Source organism: Lynx rufus, unplaced genomic scaffold (assembly GCF_022079265.1).
Source record: "Lynx rufus isolate CCGP_SWC_20201006 ecotype Redwood Valley unplaced genomic scaffold, mLynRuf1.p SCAF_2, whole genome shotgun sequence".
Taxonomy (NCBI): Eukaryota; Metazoa; Chordata; class Mammalia; order Carnivora; family Felidae; genus Lynx; species Lynx rufus.
Window position 1 is genome coordinate 26,292,981 of NW_025814834.1, and position 25,571 is coordinate 26,318,551.

General features: G+C 39.1%; 1 protein-coding gene across 2 annotated transcripts in view; it reads left to right on the forward strand.

The window, feature by feature from the left end:
• Window positions 1–1,529: 1,529 nt before the first annotated feature.
• Window positions 1,530–25,571, forward strand: part of LANCL1 (LanC like glutathione S-transferase 1) — a 35,032-nt gene continuing 10,990 nt past the window's right edge. The window contains exons 1-4 of one of the 2 annotated variants that reach the window (XM_047084661.1): window positions 1,530–1,758; window positions 1,846–1,942; window positions 5,052–5,169; window positions 20,526–20,733. In XM_047084661.1, the coding sequence (XP_046940617.1) occupies window positions 1,862–1,942; window positions 5,052–5,169; window positions 20,526–20,733 (407 nt within the window). In that variant the 5' untranslated portion in view covers window positions 1,530–1,758; window positions 1,846–1,861. The remainder of the gene's footprint in view (window positions 1,759–1,845; window positions 1,943–5,051; window positions 5,170–20,525; window positions 20,734–25,571) is intronic. The other variant, XM_047084662.1, reaches the window with a different exon arrangement.

The following is a 25,571-nucleotide window of genomic DNA, read 5'->3' on the forward strand; positions in this document are numbered from 1 at the left end:
CAACCTCACTGCATTTTTCCATTTACTGCTTCGGTCTTTGAGAGGCTGTCCTTCAAGCTGACCAAGATACTCCTTTCCCCTTTCCCATCCTACTCTCCTACTTACTCTCCTTCCATCGTTGCCCGCTTCTACTCTTCTTTTATTTCTGCTCAAGCACAATCAACAGTCTTAGTTTGCCTCTTTCCCCGTAGTAGTCATTAATCTATTAAATACCACACTGCTTTTAATTGCTCATATAAAGACTGTGAATGAGATAAAATGATAGTAAGCCATTAATAATTCAAGAAAAGTAATTGATAAAGTGCCTCTCACTCCCTTTCCTCTTCTTCCTTATAAGTTGCTCCCCCACACACCCATCTATTAAAACAGGAAGGCTATCCAATTTGAGATTCACTGAGGGCCTCTACTAAATCTTCATGAATTAGGTGAAGGAGCTAACAAATGTCTTAGAAGTAACAGTTAAAAAACAGACTGAGCCAGAGGGGGTCAGAAGCCAAGGTGGCAGTGGGGTGGTGATTGAGCTTCAGTCATTGGATGGTTGATGCTTGAGAGTCCTCCACTGAAACCAGAGGAAGGCAAAGAGCAGAGAGAGTGACTGTTTCTGACTTTTTAAACTGAACTCCAAAATTCTCTGAGCAACAGAACGGGCCCAATGTGTACCAGGTGGGATTTAAGTGTAAATGAAAGGACTGATTTTCAGATAATGGAGACAGTTAAAACATTGAATTTCAAAGTTATGGATGTCCTGCTTTGTTGGACTTCGTTAATTTTTTTAAGTACTCGGGTACACAGTGTTACAATCCAATTTAGGCTAATGAGCAGATCAAAATTCTTAAGAGCTGTGATTTGTGTTTTCATGCATTTTCCTTGAAGTGTTAATTGCCATTTGACAGCTTATCCCTTAGGCATTCACATCTCTTCTTCAGTACCTTGGAGGTTAAATTATCAATTATCCCCAAAAGACTCTTTTTACAGCTCTTCAACATAATCCTGTTTTCTGTCCTTGATGAAGCTAATGGTGGCAGTGTTTTTTTTTTGTTTTGTTTTGTTTTGTTTGTTTGTTTTTTTTTTTTGTCTCTTTGGGTTTTTGGGGTTTGTTTGTTTGTTTGTTTTTTAGAAACAAAAGAAAAAGTTTGGAAGGTCTCTGGAGAGACATTATCCTCCCTGTTTTATTCAGTCTGAGCAGTAGAAATACGAATATGTTCAGATCTCAAGGCAGTCTTTTTTCTTCTACACATACATTCCTAATTTTTATGAATCATGTGGACCTGAATTATTTTTTTAATAAACAAATATTAAGAGAGAAGAAAGGCAGGAAATATGGGGCACAATTGCACGTTACCATAAGGTACGTCCGCATCCGAAGTACCCAGGAATTAAATCACCCTTATAGCTTTTAGAAATCACACTCCTGTCTCTTTAACAAACTGTAAGCGAGAAGAGGGCGGGCCTCCAGAGTGCCGAAGGTTCTGATTGGTCCGACTGGCAGGAAGTGGGCGGTGAAAGCGTGGCTTCTGTTGGTGTCCGAGGCTGCTGGGTGAGAGGCCGAGGCCTGGCTGGGCTTCTGGACGCTGTGCCGTAGCTTCAAATCGCGGGAGTGGGAACGGAGGGTGCAAAACGGGGTCCCTTCATCGCTGTGGGCGCGGGGCCCTGACAGCCTTTTCGCGGAGGTGCAGCGCCCTTGCAGCCGGGCCACGATCGGCGCGGGGTCCACTCAGACCACCAAGACCGCGGGGTGGCCCAGGAGCTGCAAGGAAGGTGTTGCCCGGCGGCTTGCCCCTGTCCTGGCAACTCGGCCGAGGCCCCTGTCTCAACCTAGGTTCTTTTTTTTCCCCTGTTCTGCAGGCTCGCTTCCGGCGTCATGGCTCAAAGGGCCTTCCCGAATCCTTATGCCGATTTTAACAAATCCCTGGCCGAAGGCTACTTTGATTCTGCCGGGAGGGTGAGTTTGGGATACATCTGCCTGCATCCCTACCTCCATCCAGGCCCTGGTGTTCAGAAAGGAGCTCAGTTTTGCCTGAAAGAAAGGGACGAGCATCCCCTTTTAAAATATATATATAATTGGAAGATAAATATATCAAATACATGTCAAAATATGCAATTTGAGTTTTAACATTTGTAAAAGTCATTGTTACTAATAATTTAGAATTGAAATAACCTCAGTCATTGATAATTTAAATTACAAAGATGACGAATATGGCGTTTTCCATGTAATTTTGCAGTTTTGTTCGATTTTGGTATGCATTTTTAAGAAGGGAGGAGTCCTGGTGGTATGTCACATGTGCCATGTTATTGCTTTATATTTGTACACATATACGGGCAGGGTAAATGACGAGCGTAAATTGGAGAGTGTGGTAAAGATCTTTAAACTGAAAGTGCTAAGAGAAATTAGGGACATAGGCCTGAAATTCTTCCTACTGTTGCCACTCTGCAGAACACCCCCACAGCTGGAAAGCAAAAACAAAACAAACAAAAAAAACCCCAGTAAATTAATGGTTAGCACTTTATAAGCCACTGAGCAAAAGAGAAGCTGGATGTAAGATACCAGAGGCCTGTGTTTTCTTATGCCTCTTTGAGTGAATGTAATTGTTAAGGGGGAATACAGTTCTTTTTAAGAATACCTAGTTGAGAAATCAGAGTGCATTAGGTTGGAAGAGTGATCTCTTTGAAGTGCACACACTTTTAATTCTACCAGTTTATTCCTTCTAAACTCATCATGCACAAAGCATTTCACATGTATAAAGGCCTTAGAGATTTTGTATCTGCCAAGTCAACTCTATGTGGCTCTTTTGGTTCTTTCCTTAAAACACTTGTCACTATGGATTAACTTAACATAATCATCAGTAATGCAAGTGGGAGGGATGAAATAGATGGAGAAGAGTTGCAGGATAGAAGAGTACCAAAGTATGTATGAATCTAGAGTCAGTCGATTTTTTTTAGATCAAAATTGAACTACCCAAGCAAAGCTTCTTAGAACAATCTTGACGTCATATGGCTTCCTTTTGGCCATTTGGACCTGTGTTCTGTCTAGCTTTGCCGATCCGGAAGCTCAAGTATTTTGTCTGGTCTTGTTGGAGAAAGACCTGCTGTTTCATGCTAACTTGGCAAAGAGAACGTTTGAGGATTTATCCAAATGACACAAGCCTTCAGTAAAATACAGCTTGCTATTCAGACTGTTTATAAATTAAATGCTTTTACCAATTTAACTGTTTCCACGGGAGAAAAAAAGGTATTCATAAATTTAAACTCTGGTCCAAAAATAAAGTGATTTATCACCTAACACATGGTTTTGGAGAGATTCCAGAAAGAAACCAGCATACCAGTTCTAAAATTGTTTAACGTTGAACATCAAGGTTCAGACCCTGGAGATCTGTCCTCCTTAATTTGTTAACACAGACCTTCCAATTAGGAATTGGTCTGTTTTCTCGCGTCTATAAAAAAAAGGGGGGGGGGGGCTTTTGGAGACTCTGCAAATTATTGCTAGAGTTTGAATAATTTTGTGGTCTGCCACAAACAATCAATTTTCTCAGACAGGTTACCTTTATTAAATGCAGTTATATGACAAATAGGAAGTGACTTCCCTTCCTGAGATTGAAGTGTTCTCATTCTTGGGCTCAGAGTAAGGCCAGGCAAGACGATAAATTATCCGTGATCTATGAACAGAAAATGACATGTTCTCATGTAGATGCACTCTTCTATCTAGTTGAGATTTATAGACCTTTTATATTAATACTGAAGTATATTTTATCTTACTAAATGTATTTTCAAGACTTGTTGAAATCTTAAGCTCTTGGCAGAAATTGTTAAATAATGGGAGTGTGTCTGTCAAACAATGTGGTTTCTTCTTCAGAGTATAAAATAAGGGATCATAGTGGTACTTCAGGATAAATAATCCAGATATGGTTGATAGTCTGGTTTCCCTTATCAGAGATGCTCTTCAGAAGTAAAATTTTATATCTTTTATAATAATTCTGATACTGTCTTCTTACTTTTTTCAGTGTTGAGATGCCCTTTTTAAAAAATGAAATTATGATGCTAACAGGTAGTAGTTAGGTTTGTTTATAATCCTTACATGGTGAAATGAAATGTTTGTAACCATGTGATATTCCCCAACCTTTTTGAAATTTTACTGCTTTGTAAAGTCCAAGTCTGGGAATCACAGCAGGTTCCTAAAATTTTTGAGGGATACATTAAAGTGACCTTTTAAGACACTTCATGCTTCAGTGTATACAGAACTTTCAAAATGTTTTTCAGTTGCTTGTAGGATGAATAACAATAATGATTATGTGGGCCTAACAGTTTGCCCAGCATCTATGGGCCTTCATATGGATGTCACTAACCCACAGCCCCCACTTTAGTGTGCTTTTAATCCATATCCAACTAATTACTTGTTGTAGACCCTTGGACTGCTTAAATTTTTTAAAAATATCAACATTTATATCCCTGAATGTGAAAGACCCAAGGCCCATGATTTCATTTGATCCTCAAAGTACTCTTTGAAATTGGTGGGGCAGGTATTATCATCCTGACTTTATAGAGGTAACTGAAGCATAAAGAAGTCATATGTAGAGCGAGATCACCCAACCAATCACGGATAAAGATATAGGCAGCCTTATTCATCTGGGCAAAGCCCCTCCTTTGCCAGGCACTATGCTGGGCACGGGTTTTTTGATACTAGGTCTGATATTCTTTCTAATTCTCTTATTAAAATGATTTTTATTATAATAAAAAATATTGGTTTAAATAACAGATGTTCCCTAATAGGTGGAAATTACAGCAGTCTATTTTAGCATTTATTTACAAATTTTATGTAAAACATTTAAGTTGCAACAAAAATATTTCCTGCCTTGAGTAGGAAAATATAGTAGCACTTTAAAGTTTTATTAATTTGTTGTTAAGAATAAAATAATTGTCCAGTTATCCCAGGCAAAAAAAAAAAAAAAATGTGACCTAAGTGGAAATGAAGTACCCTCCTATTTTTGATAGCCTATAGTCTGGGAAGTTGAGTGGTCCATATTTTTTGATACTTGTTTTCCCTTTAATACCTACAGCTAACTCCCGAGTTCTCACAACGCTTGAACAATAAGATTCGAGAGCTTCTTCAGCAAATGGAGAGAGGCCTAAAGTCAGCAGACCCTCGGGATAGCACTGTTTACACTGGCTGGACAGGTATGAAGTGCTGACCGTGAGCTGGCATAAGCATTACAGAGGAGAGCCAAAGCATTACCTTTGGAGAGCTGTCTGACAGAATGGGACGCCCTTAAGTGCTTACTGCATCTGTATATGAGTAATTGCTTCCGGGAGAATGCGGTGCTCTCAGCCTAGCCTTGATATCTTTGGGTTTTTAACAGTGCTCTGAATTTAGGGCAGGGTAAGCATATTCATGGAATATGTCATACCTGACACAAATTTGGATAGCTGCTTGTGGAAAGAAAACATGATGCTTAGCATTACATAGTCAATTTGGAGATGGAATTTCAGTGGGAAGAGCTGGGAAGCATCTCAGAATACAACATGTGAAACAGAAATAAAGGCAATTTATCCACAGGAAACAAACAGGGATCGTACATGAACCCAGCGTGAACCATAGATTGCTTGAACTGATCCTTCCAGATAGTCATCGCTAGTTGGTTTGCATTCACTGTTTTGCTGGTCATTGAGACGTGGACAAAGTTTGGGAAGAAATAGTATATAGGTTTCAAGGAAGTGAGAGAGAGACAAACCAAAGAAGGAACGCTGAAGAACTTGAGTTAGTTTACTGATGTAGAGAGACAGAAAGACGGCTTTATAATCTTGAAGAAGCACGGTTTAGAGACTCCGTGTTTTCCAGTTACTCAGAAAAGAAGGCAAAAGGAGGAACAAGTTTTCAGCTCAAGGAATTAGATTTTAAGGCAGTGTTGCTTGTCATGAAAATGCAGGTTCCTGGGCCTCACAGTGGAGATATCAGTTTAGCAGGTCTTGAGTGAGGCCCAGGAATATGCATTTTGCAAGCCTCAGTGGTCCTGATGTATATAGTCCTCCGTGGACTGCACTTGGAGAGTTTTTCTATGGCAGGAATTTGCTAATAGCAAACCTTTTAGTAATGACAAGTGATTCTGTCCTTATGAGGGCAAGGAGGCAGATAAAAATCAGAATAAAATTCTGTTAGGGATATTTAAGGTCACTATTTTCTAAAATAAAAGGAATAGACTAGTTAATGTTCGGCCTGCCTTCTTAGCTTCATTTTATAATTTTGGGGGATTTTAGAAGCTTAATACAAGGTTTATTGAAAATGAGAATAAATGTGAAAGTATTTTGCTTCAAGAAGAAAGTTGTAACAACATTTCTCATTTAAATGAACATTACTATGGGGCGCCTGGGTGGCGCAGTCGGTTAAGCGTCCGACTTCAGCCAGGTCACGATCTCGCGGTCCGTGAGTTCGAGCCCCGCGTCGGGCTCTGGGCTGATGGCTCAGAGCCTGGAGCCTGTTTCCGATTCTGTGTCTCCCTCTCTGTCTGCCCCTCCCCCGTTCATGCTCTGTCTCTCTCTGTCCCCCCAAAAATAAATAAACGTTGAAAAAAAATTAATAAATGAACATTACTATTTTTTATTTAAAATTGTGAGAATTGGGGCTCCTGGGTGGCTCAGTTGGTTAAGTGTCCAACCCTTGGTTTTGGCTCAGGTCATGATCTCACAGTTCGTGGGATCAGCCCCACGTTAGGCTCCATGCTGACTGAGGGGAGCCTGCTTGGGATTTTCTCTCCCTTTCTCTCTGCCCTTGCCTTGTTCATGCTCTCTCTCTCTCAAAGTAAATAAACTTTAGAAAAATTAAAAAATTAAAAAAAATAAAATTACAAGTATTTGAGCAAAATAGAACAAGTACAATGCATAGTTATCTTTAGCTTTCCTCTTGATTTCCACATCTAAAGCCCACACTTACAGATCTTTTCCCAATATATTTGGAGTTTCTATTATTTTGTTATTCCTGCCAAAAAAAAAAAAAAAAAGAATAAGACAGATGGCTAGATTTAATTCCCTGACTACAAAAAGAATGACTGAAATCTCTGTCCTACTCACTCATTCAGGTGAGCTATTATTATTACATATTATAAGGTACGTTGCTTTAGGGAGAAAAGAAGTGGGGATTGACTTCAGGTTTGAATTAGTATTTTGACATTGTTGAAAAACCATCAGTCAGGCCCTCTACTGCTGGGGCTGAATGAGATACTAAAGGTTAAATAGAAGAGGAAATAGAAAAGGAATTCCACTCCAAGCAAAATGCAAGTGTGGCTAAATGTTTTGGCAGTATGAGTTTCCAGTGTCATCTCCTTTGAATGCCAATATCCTTCAACTTTTTGTCTTTAAGTATTTATGATACTTACTGCTGGCTCCTGAAAGCAGCTTATATGGCAAGTGTCTTAGGCAAATTGGCATACTAAGCAGTTTGGGTTGTTTTATGATGTAGCATAAAATCTTCTAGATAAATTTGCTAATGGCTTTGGAGGGAAGGGATCCTGATGTCTGCTAATTGAGCACTGTTAAAAAGCCATTATTCCCACATAAAATGGACTGTCTCCTCCAATGTTTTCGTAAGTAAAATGCTTTTGTTCCCTTGCCAGTGTTCAGACGGTCTGAATAGCATAAAACTCTGAGTTGCATAAGAAACTACGTAATGCTAATTTGACACAAGAAATCATGTCAGTACCTTCTCTTCCCATTGTTCTATCTTACCAAGTATCATCTCTTCATTATTGCTATTTTATTGCCATTAAGTGGATTCATAAACATTTTAAGGTAATAAACACACTTGGTGTTGTGTGTCAAACCAGTGTTTACATAATTATGTATTAATTTGTATGTTACTCTTTGTATTCCCCTTTCTGTCTTCCAAAGAGGGATACTTTTTAGAAAATAAGGATTCTGTTTTCTTTAATTTGTTCCCAAAATTTAGTGTCATATTTTTTATAAATATTAATTGTTGTTTGTTCTTGTTGCTAACTTGTCCAAAATTATATTACTTTGGGAAACACTAATTTATTACAGAAAAGCTTTAAAACTTGATCACCTTCTTCAACATTGGTATTTATTGAGCATTTGGTGATCATTATGTAGTTTGTATGAGAGAACTTTATGATTATTATTAATTAGAACTTTAAGTTACCATCCTATTTTGTTAAGTTTCATTCCCCAGTGGAAGCATGATCTAATAGTTAATGCTCATTCAGATAGAATTAGGATTTAGAATAGGGTTAGGTTCTGCTGCACATATATGAAAAAACCAAAATGACAGTGACTTAAATAAGATAGAAGTTTATTTTTCTCTTCTGTAAAAGAAGGCCAGTGCAGTTCAGGGTTGATATAATGGCCTCAGGATATCTTTCTGCTCTATCATCCCTCAGCCACTGGCGTCTACCTCTTGGCTAGATCACTGCTGAAGATTAATGCATTACATCAGCCTTTCAGGCTGCAGAAAGGAAAAAGAGGCAAAAAAAAAAAAAAAAAAAAAGAATGCATTCCTCTCCTTTATTTATTTTTTTAAGTTTATTCATTTAAGAGAGAGAGTGCAAGCCGAGAGGGGCTGAGAGAGAGAATCCCAAGCAGGATCTGTGGGGTCAGCATGGAGTCCAATGCAGGGCTCTATCCCATGGCTGTGAAATCATGATCTGGGCCGAAACCAAGAGTCGGAAGCTTAACCAACTGAGCCCTCTCATCCAACAAGCTTCCCTCGTCCCCTTTAAAGGACTTTCTGGAAGTCCCACTCAACATTTCAACTCTACCTACTTTTCATTGTCTGGAACATAGTCACATGGTCACTCCTGTCAGGAAGGATAGTAAACGTAGTCTGTTAGCTGGGGTTAAGTGGATTTGGGGTAAGATCCTAGTAATCTCTGCTATAAGTCCTATATAACAAGAAAAATGATTTTTTTTATTGTTTGCACAAAGCATTTGGACAATGAGCCTTAATTTTTTTCCACCTACAGAAAGATCTCTAACATCTGCCAATTTGGAGGGAATTTTTATCTTTAAAATATTTTGAAGTTTCCTAAACAATATTTTGCCTGCTCTGGGTGTCTAGGGAGACTCACATTTGGAGTTTGTTTCAAAACACTTTTATTTTAATTTTGTTTTCATTTCAATAAGTAATAGTCCTTTCATAAAACCTGCCATTGAAAGCAAGTATGATAGGAATGCCAATCCATAAGTAATTTTTCTAGAGCTAAGTGTAACTTCTATCAAGAAAGGGGCTGCAACTGGTTCTAAAGACTGTGAGATGTTAGCGTTTTCTCAGCGTGACTGAAACATTACCTGCCTCTCCTTTCCACATCCTCTCAAACTCCTGCTTGCTTGTCACAGGGTTATAAAATTCTTAATTTGTTTGTACCCTGCATTAATCCATAGTAAACCCCATAGTCATATGTCTGTGTTTCTGCTTCATGACTACAAAAAGCTACAAATGGAAACTGTCCAGCTTCATAATACCTCATTCATGCTATGACTGGATTTGCCTCAGTTGCTCACTTGATCTTAAAAATGAAAGTTTTAGTAAAGAAGCCCATGTGGTTTGGTTTTGTTCTTTTATTTTTTTAAGTTTATTTATCTATTTTGAGAGAGAAAGCATGTGCAGGGGAGCAGCAGAGGGAGAGGTGGAGAGAGAGAATTCCAAGCAGGCTCCTTGCTGCCAGCACAGAGCTCAATGCAAGGCTCAAAATCACAAACCGTGAGATCATGACCTGAGCCAAAACCAAGAGTCGGATGCTTAACCGACTGAGCCACCTAGGTGCCGTGCCCATGTGTTTTTAATATCACATATGCACTTAAAACTGAAAAATTGGACTCCCATCATTTTTTTAGGAAAAATTGAGACTAAGAGTGACAAGCTACTTATTAGAATTTCTGTACCTGTGTTATATATGCTTTAGAAAACACTGCATAATGCTTTATTGGTAAGGGTGATGTGTACAGGTTAAATAAAAATTTAAAAGTAGCAAGTCATTGCTTTAGAAAGTACATTGCCTTTACAAACTAGTTTACAACTGAAATTATCTTGGCTTTTATTATAAAATGGAAGCAGAGGATATAACACAGTGATGAGAACGGTCAGTGTAGGCTTTTAATAGGATTCAAGCATCATTTTCACTAAAGCCTACATATTTACATGCTGTGGGTGTCACAGTGCAGTTTTACAGTCTGTATTCCTGACTTTTACCTTTTTTTTTTAAATGTTTATTTTTGAGAGAGTGAGAGAGACAGAGCCCAAGTGGGGGAGGGGCAGAGACAGAGAGAGAGAGAGAAAGAGAGAGAGACACAGAATCCAAAGCAGTCCAGGCTCTGAGCTGTCGGCACAGAGCCCGATGCGGGGCTTGAACTCACAAGCTGTGATACCATGACCTGAGCCTAAGTCAGAGGCTTAACTGACTTTTACCTTTTTTTTTTTTTTTAATTATTATTATTCACAACAGAGAAATAAGATGCCTTTACCCTAGGAAAGAAAGGAGGGGAGAATTGTTCAAACCTGCAGCTGTCTCATATTGGCCATTGAGGCAGTTACGGTGATACATCGCTCTGGGGTTCATGCTTATCCAGGAATGAAGTATTGTGAATAATCAATTTTGTAGGCAGTAATTGAGAGTTAACAAATTAGTACTGATGTTCAGAAACAAGAATTCAGTAATTTAATAATAAAATATATGGAGTAAATTTTGGTTCCCAAGGGAATGAGGATCATCAATATGCAGTTTCATGATCATTTGACTGATAAAGGACAGAAGTAAAGATTAAAAATGATGCCTATTAATAAAACGTTGCTGGGATTGACATTTGAATGACAGGATCCAGTGTGTGCGCATATATGCCAGTAACTAATGTTATATGCCAGGACACCATTCTAAGCGCTTGGCATTCGTTAACTAACCTAAATCTCAGAACAGCTCTGTGGTGTGGATACTCTTTGTATCCCCATTTCACAGATGAGAAAACAGAAGCAAAGCAAGGCTGAGTACCTATTCCAGGTTACATAGCCAGTAAATTAGAAAGTTAAGCTTCAGCTCAGCAAGTCTGGCTTTAGAGGCCCTGTCTTTACCCCATGAGAGTGTGTGCCTGTGTGTGTATTTACTCTCCACTTCTACATCTGGGTTCACTCCCTACATTTTAGGATGTGTCACGTATGGAGAATGTGCGCACATGAGCTGTAGGGTGGGGTCGCTTGAGCAGTGGTAACATGATGATACTCGTGCTGTCCAAACATTTTAGAGGTGACTAATGACTAGTGAGTTTTAAGTGTTTTAGAAAAAAATTAGGATAAAACATGAAAGGAATTTGGAAGGAAAGAGGGAAACATGAGCTAGACAGGCAAGAGTAATAACTATTTCAAAGTCTATAGGAAGAAGTTATTTGGGATCGGACATAAAGCAAACCGTGGAAAGATTTATGGGCATTTACAGCCAGAAAAATGAAATCTCCAGCATTGTGCTATAGAAGTTGTTTCCATGCTTCCTAATCCTAAATTAATATATTCAGCATGGTTTCAGGGTAGAAAATTCACTGGGCCAGAACAGAAGCTTTTCCTCATAATTGCTTGTATTTGAAAATGCTTGTTGTGGATCTTCTCATATGAAGTATCTGTTAGTCTGAAAATAATCGGTAGCTGTTACAGCTGTTAATAAGCAATATTTGAAATGAACAGGCCCAGTTCCTTTCACTGAACTTTATAGTTCTTTATAGAATTCCTTTATAGAATATCCTTTATAGAATTTCATACATTGAAGTGTAATGCATCGTGATACTGATGTATGACATGTGCCAGCAATAAGCACTGAATTGTTCGCTCTTAGCCGTAATCCTTTCCTGCTGGACTTACCAGGAGTTCTTTACAGAATGTGCTCCCAGCTTGTGAAGCAAGGAAAACATTTCTGTTCTTTAGGTGCTCCATCAAGAACTGCTCTTTATGCCTGTGCACATAGCAGCAGACAGTACGGAAAAATGACAAGCATGGAGTCCCCTGAAGATCATACTCAATGGCCAGCTACTAAGTGGTCCTAGGTGGTGTCCTGGAATCTGTTGGGACTCATTCGAGAGCCTGATGGCACCTATCTTTGGGCTGCTCTGGTTTTCATTCCAGGTAGCTTCCAGGGAGGAAGAGATTTTAAAGTACCTTAATAAAATAGAAATTATAAAGCACTGGTGAGGAATTGATATTACAGAGAATTAAATGAGCAGATGAGGTATTTTTGTGTTAGAAATAAGCATTTAGGAGAAAAGATTGCTTCCCTTGCAGATAGCATAGTAGAAAAGTTAAGTAAACCCAAGAGATAGCTGATCTCACTAGTGTCTTTAAGAAAGAATGAGGGAAAGTGCTAGCCCTCATTTAATTTCATTTTTTCCCAGTCTTAACTATGATGATTCCTAAGGGAAATGATGATCAGCTCACACTTAAACACACACACACACACACACACACACACACACACACACACACAGGACTCTAGGGGCTTTAGTTCTAAAAGACATAACCCAATCTTCTATAACCAACTCACAAAGTTAATGAGGCTAAGATCAGCATATATTTCCCCTTTTCAAGTATTAGATAACATTTTAAATAAGAGGATATGCAGCATAATCCCTGGAGTAATATTAACTTGCGCTCTAAATGCAAGTCATTAAAGTGTTTCAAGATGCTGTTCCTCTGATCTGCCAAATGTATAGCCTTTGAGCTACAGCTTTAGCACGTGGGGCTTAGTTTCTGCTGATACCAGACTTATTTCAGAAGGAATCACTCTGGCCAGGTATCTTTTCTTTGCAACTTCATCTTTTTATTACGTAACTTTTCAATGAGAGCCAGCATTTCAGTGTCTAATTTGAGCCCCAGCCAAGTGTCCTTCACCTTCATGAGAAGCGCCTGTGCCTCGCAGCCAGCGCTGCCAAGGCAAGTGGAAGGAAAAAAGGGCGTGGATCCACACTGGGTTTATTAGAGCCCTTCACAGTGAGCACTAGACAGAGAACTGCCAGAGTATCACCTACTTCCTTTCTGACTGCACTTTTTACTGTGTTGATTTCATTACACTGTAGGTTATCTTAAGTGGCTAAGATACGGGCTTGAAACAAGTATAGGGTTCAAATGCTACCAGTGTGCTTGGGCGAAACACTGAGAACAGGAAGAGAATGTTGATAGACCAGAAGAAATGGCAGGAGGGAAAGAAAGAAGACCTATCTAAGCAATTTGACTTTTCTAGACAACACCAAGGAGGCGGGGCTATGTTTTGTCATTTTGATTCTGAGCATCTTCAGCATTTAACACAATGCCAGGTCCATAGTTGGTGCTTAATAAATATTTGTTGAATGAATGAACGAATGAATGAATGGACAGTGTCCTGCTATTACTATTCTAGCTACCACCTATGCAAGCTAAAAACAGTCACTTAAACAAAACTAGATGGAATGGGAAGAGAGTGGAATTCAACTCATTTCGTTTCTGTTAGGATGTAGAAGAGTTAATCACACCTCTTTCCCCTTGACTTCTGATCCAGTTGAGAAATGAACTCGGAAATTAGGTAGGGCTCATGACATCTGCTTTATACTTGGTAAAGCTGGATAGAGAGCCTATTGTTTAGACCTGGATGTCAAATGGGTTTCTTCCTTCTTGCCACTTGATTTGAACTTACCTCCTTAGACTCAAACAGAGCATCTGGATAGCCCATGTATGGATTACCCCTTGGGAAACAGGAGAGAAAAGAGGGAGAGCCTGAAAACAGAGAAGACTCCCAGAAGCTCAAGAGAGGGGCCAGATGGCACGTGTATAGGGAACATTTTTCTAGTCCGAGGAGCCAGTAAGGGTGGAGAGAGGCAGGGACATGGGAAGAAGAGTATAGTTCCCTCTGTACTTTCTGTCCCTTTCAATCAGGCATCACAAATAAGATGGAGTCACTCTTTCAACACTCGGTAAAGTTCACAGTATAATGGAGTTGGGCATTTATTTAGTCACTGTGTGCTGGGGACTTGTACTGATCAGCATGATCCACAGTAGCTATAGAGTAGCTACTATTATTTCCATTTTATAGGTAAACATGCTTAGGCACAGAGAGGTTTAGTAAGTGAGGTAAAATCACACAGCTAGTGAGTGGTAGAGTGAGGCTTCAATCCCAGACATCAATTCCTGAGCCCATGCTCTTAATGACCACTATGCTGAAAGATTTATCACCTATTAATGGCAGTCTGAATAAAAGACTAGGAGCACTTCCTAATTTGACAGTTACGAAGCAGGGTACTGAGGGAAGGAGGAGGAAAGTATGATGTGTCCTTTTTTGAAAATCTGTTTTCCTCTCAGACAGTCAGCTCTGGAAATGCATCAGAGAGAAAAGAAGACACATGTTCCAAGTGCTTTTTTGCCCTCTGCCTTTCCTACTTCTCTGTGCGGGGCGATACTACGTAATTAATGGTGCAGAGGCACACTGGTCTTCTCCCCGTGCTACCTGTACTCCCGATGCGCAGCAGCTTGTCATGCTTGGCTTTCCTCTGACAGCTGAGCAGAGCTACTGGTCCGGGCAGTGTCCACTGCAGGCTCCATGGAGAGCGCTGTGCACAGAAACAGCAGTGACTAGGAATGGGAACTGTGCCCTAAAGACAACTGTGATTTTGTTGAAAAAATAAACAGCATATCAGAAAGTACCAACCTGATGTAGACAGATGATCATACTGTACGGGGTTAATTAGAGAAAACAGTCACTTATGTTTTCATAAATCTGAAAGGAAAAAAGAAAAATGTGGTAATTGATGAACTTTCAAAGTTTTGACTAGGGAACAGTTTATTTGAAACTCAGTCATCCATCACCTTCCAGGGAGTCGCCGCTTCCGTACCGCTCAGAACCATTAAGACCATCCTTGGTGTTAGCATCTCTAGTGACTCCAGCAGTATTGCAATCTGAACACGGCTCTTCCCACCAGATTACACGAAGAGAATCTTGAAAAGACCCTGACCTGCAAGCAAATACTTCGTAAGAGGATGTGCAATGGCAGAGGTTTTCACATCAGTGCAGACTGGTCATAAAATAAATGAATAATGTTAAGGCATAATCTCTAAAATGCAGACTCACAGACAAGTGTTTTTGAGAGTTCATACATCTGTGGAGATTTTTATCATCTCCATATACATTTGAGACACACCAAGGTCTTGATTGGTCAAGATGAATAGGACTAATGATCCCTCAGAAATTCAAAGGCTTGGTATTAATTACTTCTCAACAGCTGGCTATATATATAGTACTACTGGGGATAAGTAGCTGAGTAAGGAAATTGCAGATTTAGAAGTGTCCCTAAGCAGTTTATCCTCCCTTCCCCAAGTAGTAGCTACAGAAGGAAACCGAACAGAAAAATCTAGTTCAGAGCTTCCATACTAAAAATCAGGACAGATTCCTATTACAGCAAAGTTCTCTTCAGTCCTCATGGTATCATTTTTTCTTTAAATTAGTTACCAACATTCCAAAAACAGATTTCTAGGATGAACTGTGGGGGCAGTGCCAGGCTTCCTGAACTTCTTATGCAGAATGACATCTGTCTCTGGTGTTCAGAGCAGTGCTGTCCTTAGAACGTTCTGCAGTGATAGAGAAGTTATTTTGTTGTCCATTATGGCAGCTGCTAGCCACCTGTAGCTCTGGAGCATTTGAAATGTGGCTAGTGTGACTGAGACACTTTATTGTAAATTGTTCACTTTTAATTAAATTTGTGTAGACACTTACGGTTAGAAGCTGTCATACTGGCCCCCCAGTTATAAGTAACCAGACAAGATTTAGGAGTTGTAAGCTCAAAGTAGTGTATGTCTGGACTACTTCTGGCCTTTCAGACCACAAAGGAGGTTTTTGATTTTTGGTTTTTTTTTTTTTAGTTAAAAGCAACCTCTGCCTACATAGGATTGATGAATCTTGCAGCCCACTTGCTCCTGAAGTGCATCAGAGAATCATTGACTACTCTAGTAGTCACATGATTCCCCACACCTTTGGAGGACATTTGTCCAGCCTTTCTCCCCTGAATTCTGGACTCCTACATCCAACTGCCTATCTGACCTCTCTGCTTGGATGTCTAGTGAACATCCCAAACCTGAACTGTACAGGTTTGGCTGATTCTCTGCCTCTTCCCCACTGTCATGTCCTGTGTTAGACGTGCCTAGTGCCCACCCATATCTGGTGTCCCTCTCCTTCTGGACTCCTAGGAGGATTAAACCTCTCAACTTCAGTGTAGTTACGTGAGGCAAGCTCTTCGAGTCCAGGGGGTGCAGGTGGAAGTGGCATGTGATTTCAAGCCAAAGCGTGTAATTGCTGGTGTTTTCTTCATGTGGTAGGTGTCCAGGATGCAGTTCCCTAACAAAGTCCTGCATGTTCAGTCCCATCTTGGAGGGCCTGGACTAACCCATCGGGTTACCTTTGAAAAATGCCTTTTTAAAAAAATACTACTCCTCGACATAAACCAATCATAGACTAGCATCAAACCTAAATTTCTATGTCTGGTTTTAATTTGAACCCCCAAGGAAACTGTCCTTATTAACCATGTCATCTCCTAGCCTTCTCATCCACTTGGATTTTCTCAGGTAATTAATTCCACTCTCCGGGAGTACCATGCACTGGCTCCAGTTCACTCTTCCCCTTGTGGTCCACGCCCCATCATACCTCCTTCTCCTTGATGGTATTGTTTTTCACCCTGGGATGGAGGGAATACTTCTACCCACTTCTGTCCATGCTTCTTCTACCAACCCAGCCTCCAAAGCTGTGAATAACTAAGGAATGCACTTGCCATATCTAAAGCATTTACTGACTTCACATGCGTGATTCTAAAAGGTACTTGAATGATTTTTTTCCTGATCTTATATTTATCGGGATTTGCATGTAAAATAGAGGGGGTATCCCTGTTACAACTTTCCTATACCCTTTAGGAAATGAAGTACGACCAACCAGAGTAGCAATAATCTCTTGTTCCTGAAGGAGAATACTCATTTCTGAACAGGATTAGTTATCCCAAATGCTTTATTGGTCACCTTTAATGACTTTGGGATTAATGGGCAAATAATGGATTAGATTTTGCTTTATTCATTTCTTAATGTATCTCTCTTCATATGGATTATTTTCCCATTTAGAATATGTCAATAAGTTTAAGTCATATATATGAGCAAATTTAACAAGACAATAAAATTCAGACCAAAAAAGCATTAGTTTTCATAGCCTAATAATGACAGTAGTTATCAGGGAGTGGACCAGCTAAGAAATAGGATATTTTAACATCAATTTTATGTCAATGAAGATGTCAAAATCCCTCCAGATTTAAGGGCAGGGGGCAGCTTTATTTTTTTTTCTTTCTTTTTTTAAATGTGTATTTACTTATTTTTGAGAGAGAGAGTACACGCACAAGCAGGGGAGGACAGAGAGACGGGGAGAGAGGGTATCCCAAGCAGGCTTCATACTGTCAGCACAGAGCCTGACACAGGGCTCAAACTCACAAAAAGTGAGGTCATGACCTGAGCTGAAATCAAGAGTTGGATGCTTAACCGACTGAGCCATCCAGGCACCTTTTTTTTTTCCTTTTTATAAAGTAATTCTAATATCTAAAACTATTTGAAGTATATTTTTACAACTAAATGCAATCAAAATTTATTTTTGAAAGTTTATTTATTTTGAGAGAGTGAGTATGTGAGGGGCAGAGAGAGAGGAGGAGAAACAGAATCCCAAGCAGGCTCTCCACTGTCTGCACCGAGCCCCACGCAGGCCTCGATCCCACAAACTGTGAGATTATCACCTGAGCCAAAATCGAGTGGGACGCTTAATCAACTGAGCCAGGCACCCCAATGCAATCAAAATTTATGTCTGACTTTAGTCTTTTCTGTTCTGGAAGAAAAGGTGAAAGGGTAGAAGAAGGAAGCAAATCTCCTTTATCCTGCCTTTCGCTTAGTGAACACTATAGAATGAAATTTTATCTGCTGCTCAAATTTAAGCCCCAAATACTCTGATTAAGTGGCACATCTTGTGATAAAAATAAAAATGAAACATTAAAAAGATTAAGCTCCATATATCATCCTGTTGAGTCTCATGACCAGTTTGGATGGTTGTTATCCTAGAAGCCAGTACGAATGTTCTCTCTCATTATATTAAATGTCATTTACAGGCTGAAATCATACTTGGGGATGAGTTTATGAATGGATGCAACTGCAGTCCTCCCTCCCAAACCTGGCCCTGCCCTAGAGGCATATTAATATCTCAGTGGGTGAGAAGCATAGTAGCCTTGCAGTACTATTTGACTTTTTCCATGAATAACAAATTTATTTTTATAAAAATTAACATTTGAAAAGTTTTTTAAAGCATAGACTGAGGCCAGGGTTGCAGGTATATGTAAGGAGACTGGGGTAAGTTTTCCCTGCCAAGCCTTCAAGGTTGTGTCTTTATTTCCCACCTTGCTAGTTATCTCTCAGCATTCAGTATTTATGCAAAGGTGATGTTATATGCATGAATATTGCTAAAGGTTGGGAGAGCATAACGATCGGGTTTAAGACATTTAGCCACACACAGTTCCCCCATTTTTTCTATCGGGTCATCTGGGGTACACAGAATTGATGAGTCATTAAATGTCTTCGACTTACACATTTTGTCTTACTTTCTGGACCTAGACTCATTTCTAGTAAGTTTATACAAGAAACTTCTGTGAATTGGCAGCAACACTCCTCACTTGAAACCCTTTCATCCATGGGTGTCTTGTGACAGGAGGTAGACACCGTAAACTGAGGCGCAGATCGCTGAACCAAAATACAGGGATGCTGAGGCCCAGAATGAGAAGGAGAGGAACAGAACCCAGGAAGAGAATTCTCTGCTAATCAAAAAGAAAAAAAGTTTTCCATCTAAATGAAATATGGTGGAATGGAGAAATGACTACCTGTTTTTCGTGAGAAATGCATCAAACATTACCACTGCAAACTTCAGTGGGTTTTGTTTGTTAAATATTTAGGCCAAGAGGAATTGTTGATAATGAGAGACAAAGGTTTGAAAAGGAAAACAATCATTGGGCTTGTATTTAATCACTTTGTATTTTCTCAGACTTCAGTCATGTCATTATCTGGCTGCAGTGCTTACAGAACTCAATTAGGGGAGTTCAGGCAGCAATGGGAATAGGAGGCCAAAACGAAAGGGTAACAATTTAAATGGATCACCGGCAGATGCCTTGTGTGGATGGAGATGAAGCCATTTAAGGACCTAATTGCAGAAGAAGCTCTTGACATTGATCATTTGTGAAAAGGAGATTTTTTTTTCTTACATACATGGTTTTGTACACTTACGTCTGCAGACCTTCAGCACTGGTACATCCGATCATCAGCTTGTGGAATTCCTAACACCAAGCCACTTTGAAAGAGCAGACAAGGTTATTAACTTAGGCAGGAAATGAAAATTTGGCCTTAATATACATGTGAAATTGAATTGTCTGTAGCACAAAGCTTTGGAGATTACCCATGCAAAATGAGAAAACTATCTAAATTTAAAATTGTCCTCAGTACAGTGAAAAGTAATTTTGCAGACTGCATTTTTACTGCACTGAAATCCATGAAGAGATTGGCTCTATTAATTTAGATTTAAACAGAGGCTCTGTATCTTCTAAAAATGGTAAATGAGATGGAAAATGTACTTTAAGGGGAGAAATGAGTTTCTGGAAATGCTGCAGGCAGGTAGGTTCCCTACTCCACATCTTTGAGTCTGCCCTGAGACCAATCGGCTTCAGAGGGAAGGCTCTATCTACTGTGACAGGCATTCAGACAACACCTCAATATATATATATATATATATATATATATATATATATATATATATATATATATATATTGCAGGCTTCTCTTGAAGGATAAGAAGCAAATCAAGGAAGGCCCAAAGCAAAAGTCATTGGCAGTTTTTACAGTATAATTTCTCAAGTAGCGGAGTCCTTGACAGAGAAAAGAAATTAAGGAGGAATTGAATTTATTTTCTCAGATCTCAAATAACTTAGTAGTTGTTTTATAATCCCTGCCTGGAACGATACTGGAGTAGGGAATTTGGTTACTGTCCCTACCTTCTCATTCACAAAATTACCTTCCCATAGAAAGAGAAATTGAATTTTTCGCTCCCTAGTCTTTGAATTTCTGTAGCTCGCAAGAACAAGTATTACTTGTGTATTTATTGATTAAGTAAATGATTATATGTTAAAGAAGTGACTATTAGAAATATAGTTTTGATAACCTGTCATTTAACCATCAAGAAGAATACATTTACACACAGTAGAGTGCAACAAGGGTTAATAATAAACTTAGGTTAGAGTTCAGAGATGGTCTCAGAGTTCCTATTATGCACAGTTGCAATGATGAAGAAGCAGAGCAAGTGCCTTTGTCCGGTTCTTAGAGCTGCTGAGTCTAGAACTGAGGTCATCTAAACTTCCGGAGAGTTTACTTATATATGTGTTATGGCTTATCGACAATCAACACTGCTGAGTTGGTAGCAAACCAAAATAAAACAGTGGCCCATTCTTCATCGTTACATTATTCTCTTTTTGCTTTTCAGGTATCTCTGTGCTTTACTTACATCTCTATGATGTGTTCGGGGACCCTGCTTACCTACAGATGGCACATGGCTACGTAAAGCAAGGTCTGAACAGTTTGACCAAGCGTTCCATCACCTTCCTGTGCGGGGACGCGGGCCCCCTGGCGGTGGGCGCTGTGGTGTATCACAAGATGAACAATGAGAAGCAGGCGGAAGACTGCATCACCCGGTAATCATATTTCTTTTTGAGGATTATGATCTAGATGTCATAATGTATTATGTATGTGTTAGCACAAGAACATTTTAGTGAAGGTACTTTTCTTCCAGCAGTAAATCTTACTACTGTCATTTGATCACTTCATACATAATCCCGATTTAGTTAAGGAACAACCATTATAGTTCCTATTTTATTGTAAGATGTAATAACACTGACACACACCAGATCAAACATTAGTTTAATAACAAAAATGAGATCAAGAGTTTGATCGTGTGATTACTTACATAAGGTGGCGTCCAAGATCAATAATCCAAAAAATGTGCTTCACTTCCTCTCGTGAGCTGGGGGAGGGCTCCTAACAGACGACAGACTGATTCAAAATTGTTTTTCTTAGGAGCAAATACCATGCAAATCCAGATTCTTATTTTTAATGTAGAGCAGAGCAGCTCACTAGAAGCTTGTGAATTATGAAGAATTACTAAACTGTGGTACTAATAAACTACAATTATTGTTTGACTAGAGCTTATTGAGCACAAATTCTATCAAGAAGTCTGGCTCCATGCAATACTGCAAGCAGTGCTGTTAGGCTCTGCTGAGCATATTAACACACAGGAAGTTGCAATTCCAGCAAAGGCTTTTGGTTTTGTTTTGTTGTTTAATAGACTTTACTTTTTTTTTTTTTTTCATTTCATTTATTACTGGAGAGAGCGTAGTGGGAGAGAGGGACAGAGGAAGGGGGAGAAAGAGAATCCTAAGCAGGCTCCACACTCAGCACGGAGCCCAACGCAGAGCTCAATCCCATGATCCTGGGATCTTGACCTGAACCGAAATCAAGTCACATGATAACTGACTGAGCCACCCAAGCATCCCTAGACTTTACTTTTTAGAGCAATTTTCCATTCACAGAAAACTTGAGAGGAAGGTACAGAGATTTCCCATATACGTGCTATCCCCACACCTGCATAATCTCCCCGTTATCAACATTCCCCACCAGAGGGGCGCACTTGTTACAGTGGATGAACCTATGCTGACACACCATGATCACCCAAGCCCATAATTTACATTAGTTACATTAGTTACCTTTTAGTGTGGTGCAGTTGGTGGGTTGGGACAAATGTGTAATGACATGTATCCATCATCATACTATCATAGAGAGTAGTTTCACCGCCCTGAGAATCCTCTGTGCCCTGCTTATCAATCCCTCTTCTCTCCTCCCTAACCCCAGAAACTACTCATCATTTTACTGTCTTCTTGGTTTTGTCTTTTCCAGAATGTCATAGTTGGAATCATACAGTATGTTGCCTTTTCCAATTGGCTTCTTTCAGTTAGTAATATGTATTTAAGGTTCTCTCATGTCTTTTCATGGCATGACAGCTCATTTCTTTTTAGTGCTAAATAACAGTCCATTGTCTGGATGTACCAGAGTTTATCCATTACCCTACTGAAGGACATCTTGGTTGCTTTCAAGTTTTGGAAATTATGAATAAAGCTAATGTAGATGTCTATGTGCAATTTTTTGTGTGGACGTAACCTTATAGCTCCTTTGGGTAAATATCAAGGAGCACAATTGCTGGGTCATATTATAAGGGTAGGTTTAATTTTGTAAGAATTTCCAAACTATCTTCCAAAGTGGCTGTACCATTTTGCATTCCCATCAGCAATGAATGAAAGTTCCTATTGCTGCGCATCCTGCCAGTGTTCCAGATTTTGGCCACTCTAATAGATGTGTCGTGGTATCTCCTTGCTTCTTGCTTGTTTTATTATTTATTCTTAATGTTCATTTACTTTTTGAGAGAGTGAGAGAGCACAAGCTGGGGAGGGGCACAGGGAGAGGGACAGAGGATCCGAAGCAGACTCTGTGCTGACAGCAGTGAGCCTAATGTGGGGCTCAAACTCACGAACTGTGAGATCATGACCTGAACCGAAGTCAGACGCTTAACCGACTGAGCTACCCAGGCGCCCCGTCCTTGTTTTAATTTGCATTTCCCTGACATACAATATGGAGCATCTTTTTATATACTTATTTGCCATCTGTATTTCTTCTTTGGTGAAGTGTCTGTTAAGGTCTTTAGTGCATTTTTTAATTGGGTCCAGCAACATTTTAATCAGTGATTGCCCCCAGTTTGACCATGGTTTTTGATTCCCACTACTCTTTCTTATAAATTACTGTTGGAATGGCATTATCATCACTGATTTCGTTTGTGGAGGATCTTTGGTTAACTTTACACTGTGCAGTGGTGTGTATTTCATTAACAGGCTTTGGCCTAAAATTCTAATAACTACAGGTTTTTCCCCCCTCAAAATTTTATTATGAAAAATTTCAAATATACAGAAATGTTGAAAGAACAGTGAATACCTGTATATCTACCCACATAAATTCTAGCATTCACATTCACATTTTACCATACTTGCTTTATCACAGATCTAATCCATCAATGTATTCCTCTATCCACTATTAATCCTTTTGGGGGGGGGGGATGTATTTCAGAGTAAATTGCAGACATCGGTATCCTTCCTTCTAAATACTAAAGCATATATATCATTTACTTGGGTTCAATACCTGTTTAGTTTTCTTCTTTTGACATAAAGTTTACACACAGTGACCTGCCCAAGTTTGATTGACATTTGTTGAGTTTTGGCAAATGCATATACCATCTAGATTTGCAACACAGAAACTACCTTTCTGGGTTTTTTTAGCCACACATCTGCTTTATAGACTCTGAAGGGAGTCTCATTCAGTGAATCATTCTTAAGTATCATAAAAATAAGCTGTAGTGGTCCCAGTATTTTATACATAATGCCAGCCTTTCTCAAAATATGTACAACCAGATAGTAATTGTTTGTTATGTGAAACATGAAAACAAGATTTATGTATTCAGACTGGGTACGTGCTAATTAAACAAAGTTAAATATGTACCTTTACTGGCTGCTCAGAGCCTTCAGTAGCTTTTATGCGCAGGGGAAACTCGTGACTGTAGGGAGTGGAATTTGCCAAACTTGTCAAGTAGACAGCCCCTTTTCTCAGGACATTTCAGGGCCTACTGTTCGAAGAAACACTCTTTGGGGGAATAGTACCATATATTAATATTGGTTTATTATAAAATACTCTTAACGGTAAACTAAAATTTCTTTTTTTTGACACCTTGATAATAAAGGTGTTTTTGTTATTTACATCTTTTTAAAAACTTTATCAACATTTCGATAATAATTATAGCCAACAGATTTGTTAAGATGAAACATATAGAATGTGGATATACGGTAGGAAAATAGGCTACTCATGGCCACAGTTTTGATTTTTCATTTCTAGAGTTCATGGCACAACAGGGGAAAAAAAAGGAATTATTTATAAATTGCTTTCACATTTCTTCCCTTTTAAGGGAAAAATCTGTAAGTCTTCTCAATTCAATTGAAATAATTTGATGTCATTAGATATTAAACCTACTGGTTTGTTTCATTTTTTACTGACCCTTCTTCCTCACATCACATAGCCCTTTGGAAATGGCAGAGTTCTGTGTGTGGCACCTCTTATAATCCACCACCAACATCCCATTTCAGCTTACCTTTCCTGGTTTTTCTTAATATGATGGTCTTTCAGAATCATCATTTTGAGTTATAGAGACAAAGGAGTCAATGTTTCCCTAAGATAGGGATTCTTAACTTTGGGGCTCTGAGAATCTTAGGGCTTCCACAGGTCTGTAGAAAACCCCAAATTGTAGTCAGCATGGAGAGAACACTTAACACTTTTTTCAGACGGGTCTATAACTCCCTAAAAAGGAGTGTGTGTCTTTGTGTCTGTGTTCATGTTCAAATGTCCTGCTGTTAGTGGAGGCAGGTGGCAAGGAAAAGGATAAATAGCACAATTTTTTTCGTTCTGTTTGATTTGTACTGTGTTCATTTTCACCCTTCCTTCCACACACAGTTCGTGCCACCGTGCAGAGAGAGCACTGCATACTGACTGTTCCTACTGACTGTTCAGTGACTGATGTGATATACAAAGTGCTTTGGGGCCAAGACTTAGAATAATGATTTTGGGCTTTCTGGTCAGAAAGTATCCACTCTCTCTTTTGTAGTGTGATGAGTAAGAAAAGGACTCCTTTTTAAAAAGTTACAAACCTTTAGATGATATAAGGTAAAAACTCTCCCCAGTAACACCCTCGGGAAATAGGAGTGGAACAGAACTATCCTGGTTTTATATGTCCTGATTCCTTCAGTGACATTTCAGTACCATGTCTCTTCTGAAGATTGGTTGCTATTAATATCAACATAGCAAAACAAATGGCGCTGCAATGATGTGCTTCTGGTTTTGAGTTTTTGAAAACACACAAAATAACCTTATGACTATATATGCTATCATTTCTTCACTTTATCTTGAGAATGTAGCTTGTAAAACATGCAGTTAAGAATGCTACCTTTAGTAATCATCAGAACCAGCTAATGAGTTTTAAGGATTTGAATTCAAATCCAGAAAAAAAAAAGAAATACTTCCTTTCTTACCCTAAAATCTGAAGTATTATTTTAAGAAGATACTCTGAGCAATACTTCATCTTCAAACATTTGAAAGGATTTTGCTATCTACTTTAAACTTCCAAAATGCAAATGCGTTTGGCTGCAAAATAATTGGAATGCTGATTATGTATCGCCACCTAGTGGTAATATAATCCATAACATTGGCCTGTAAAAGAAACGTGGTTCAAACACATTTAGGTGAGAACATCATTGGAGTTAATGCAATAATTGTTCTGAGTAACTTCCATAGAGCAGTATTTGTTTAAAAAATTCACAGTAATTTTCCTTTTTTGAATAATTCAATTTCCTTTATAATAGCAGACCAAAAATGCTTTTTCATATCT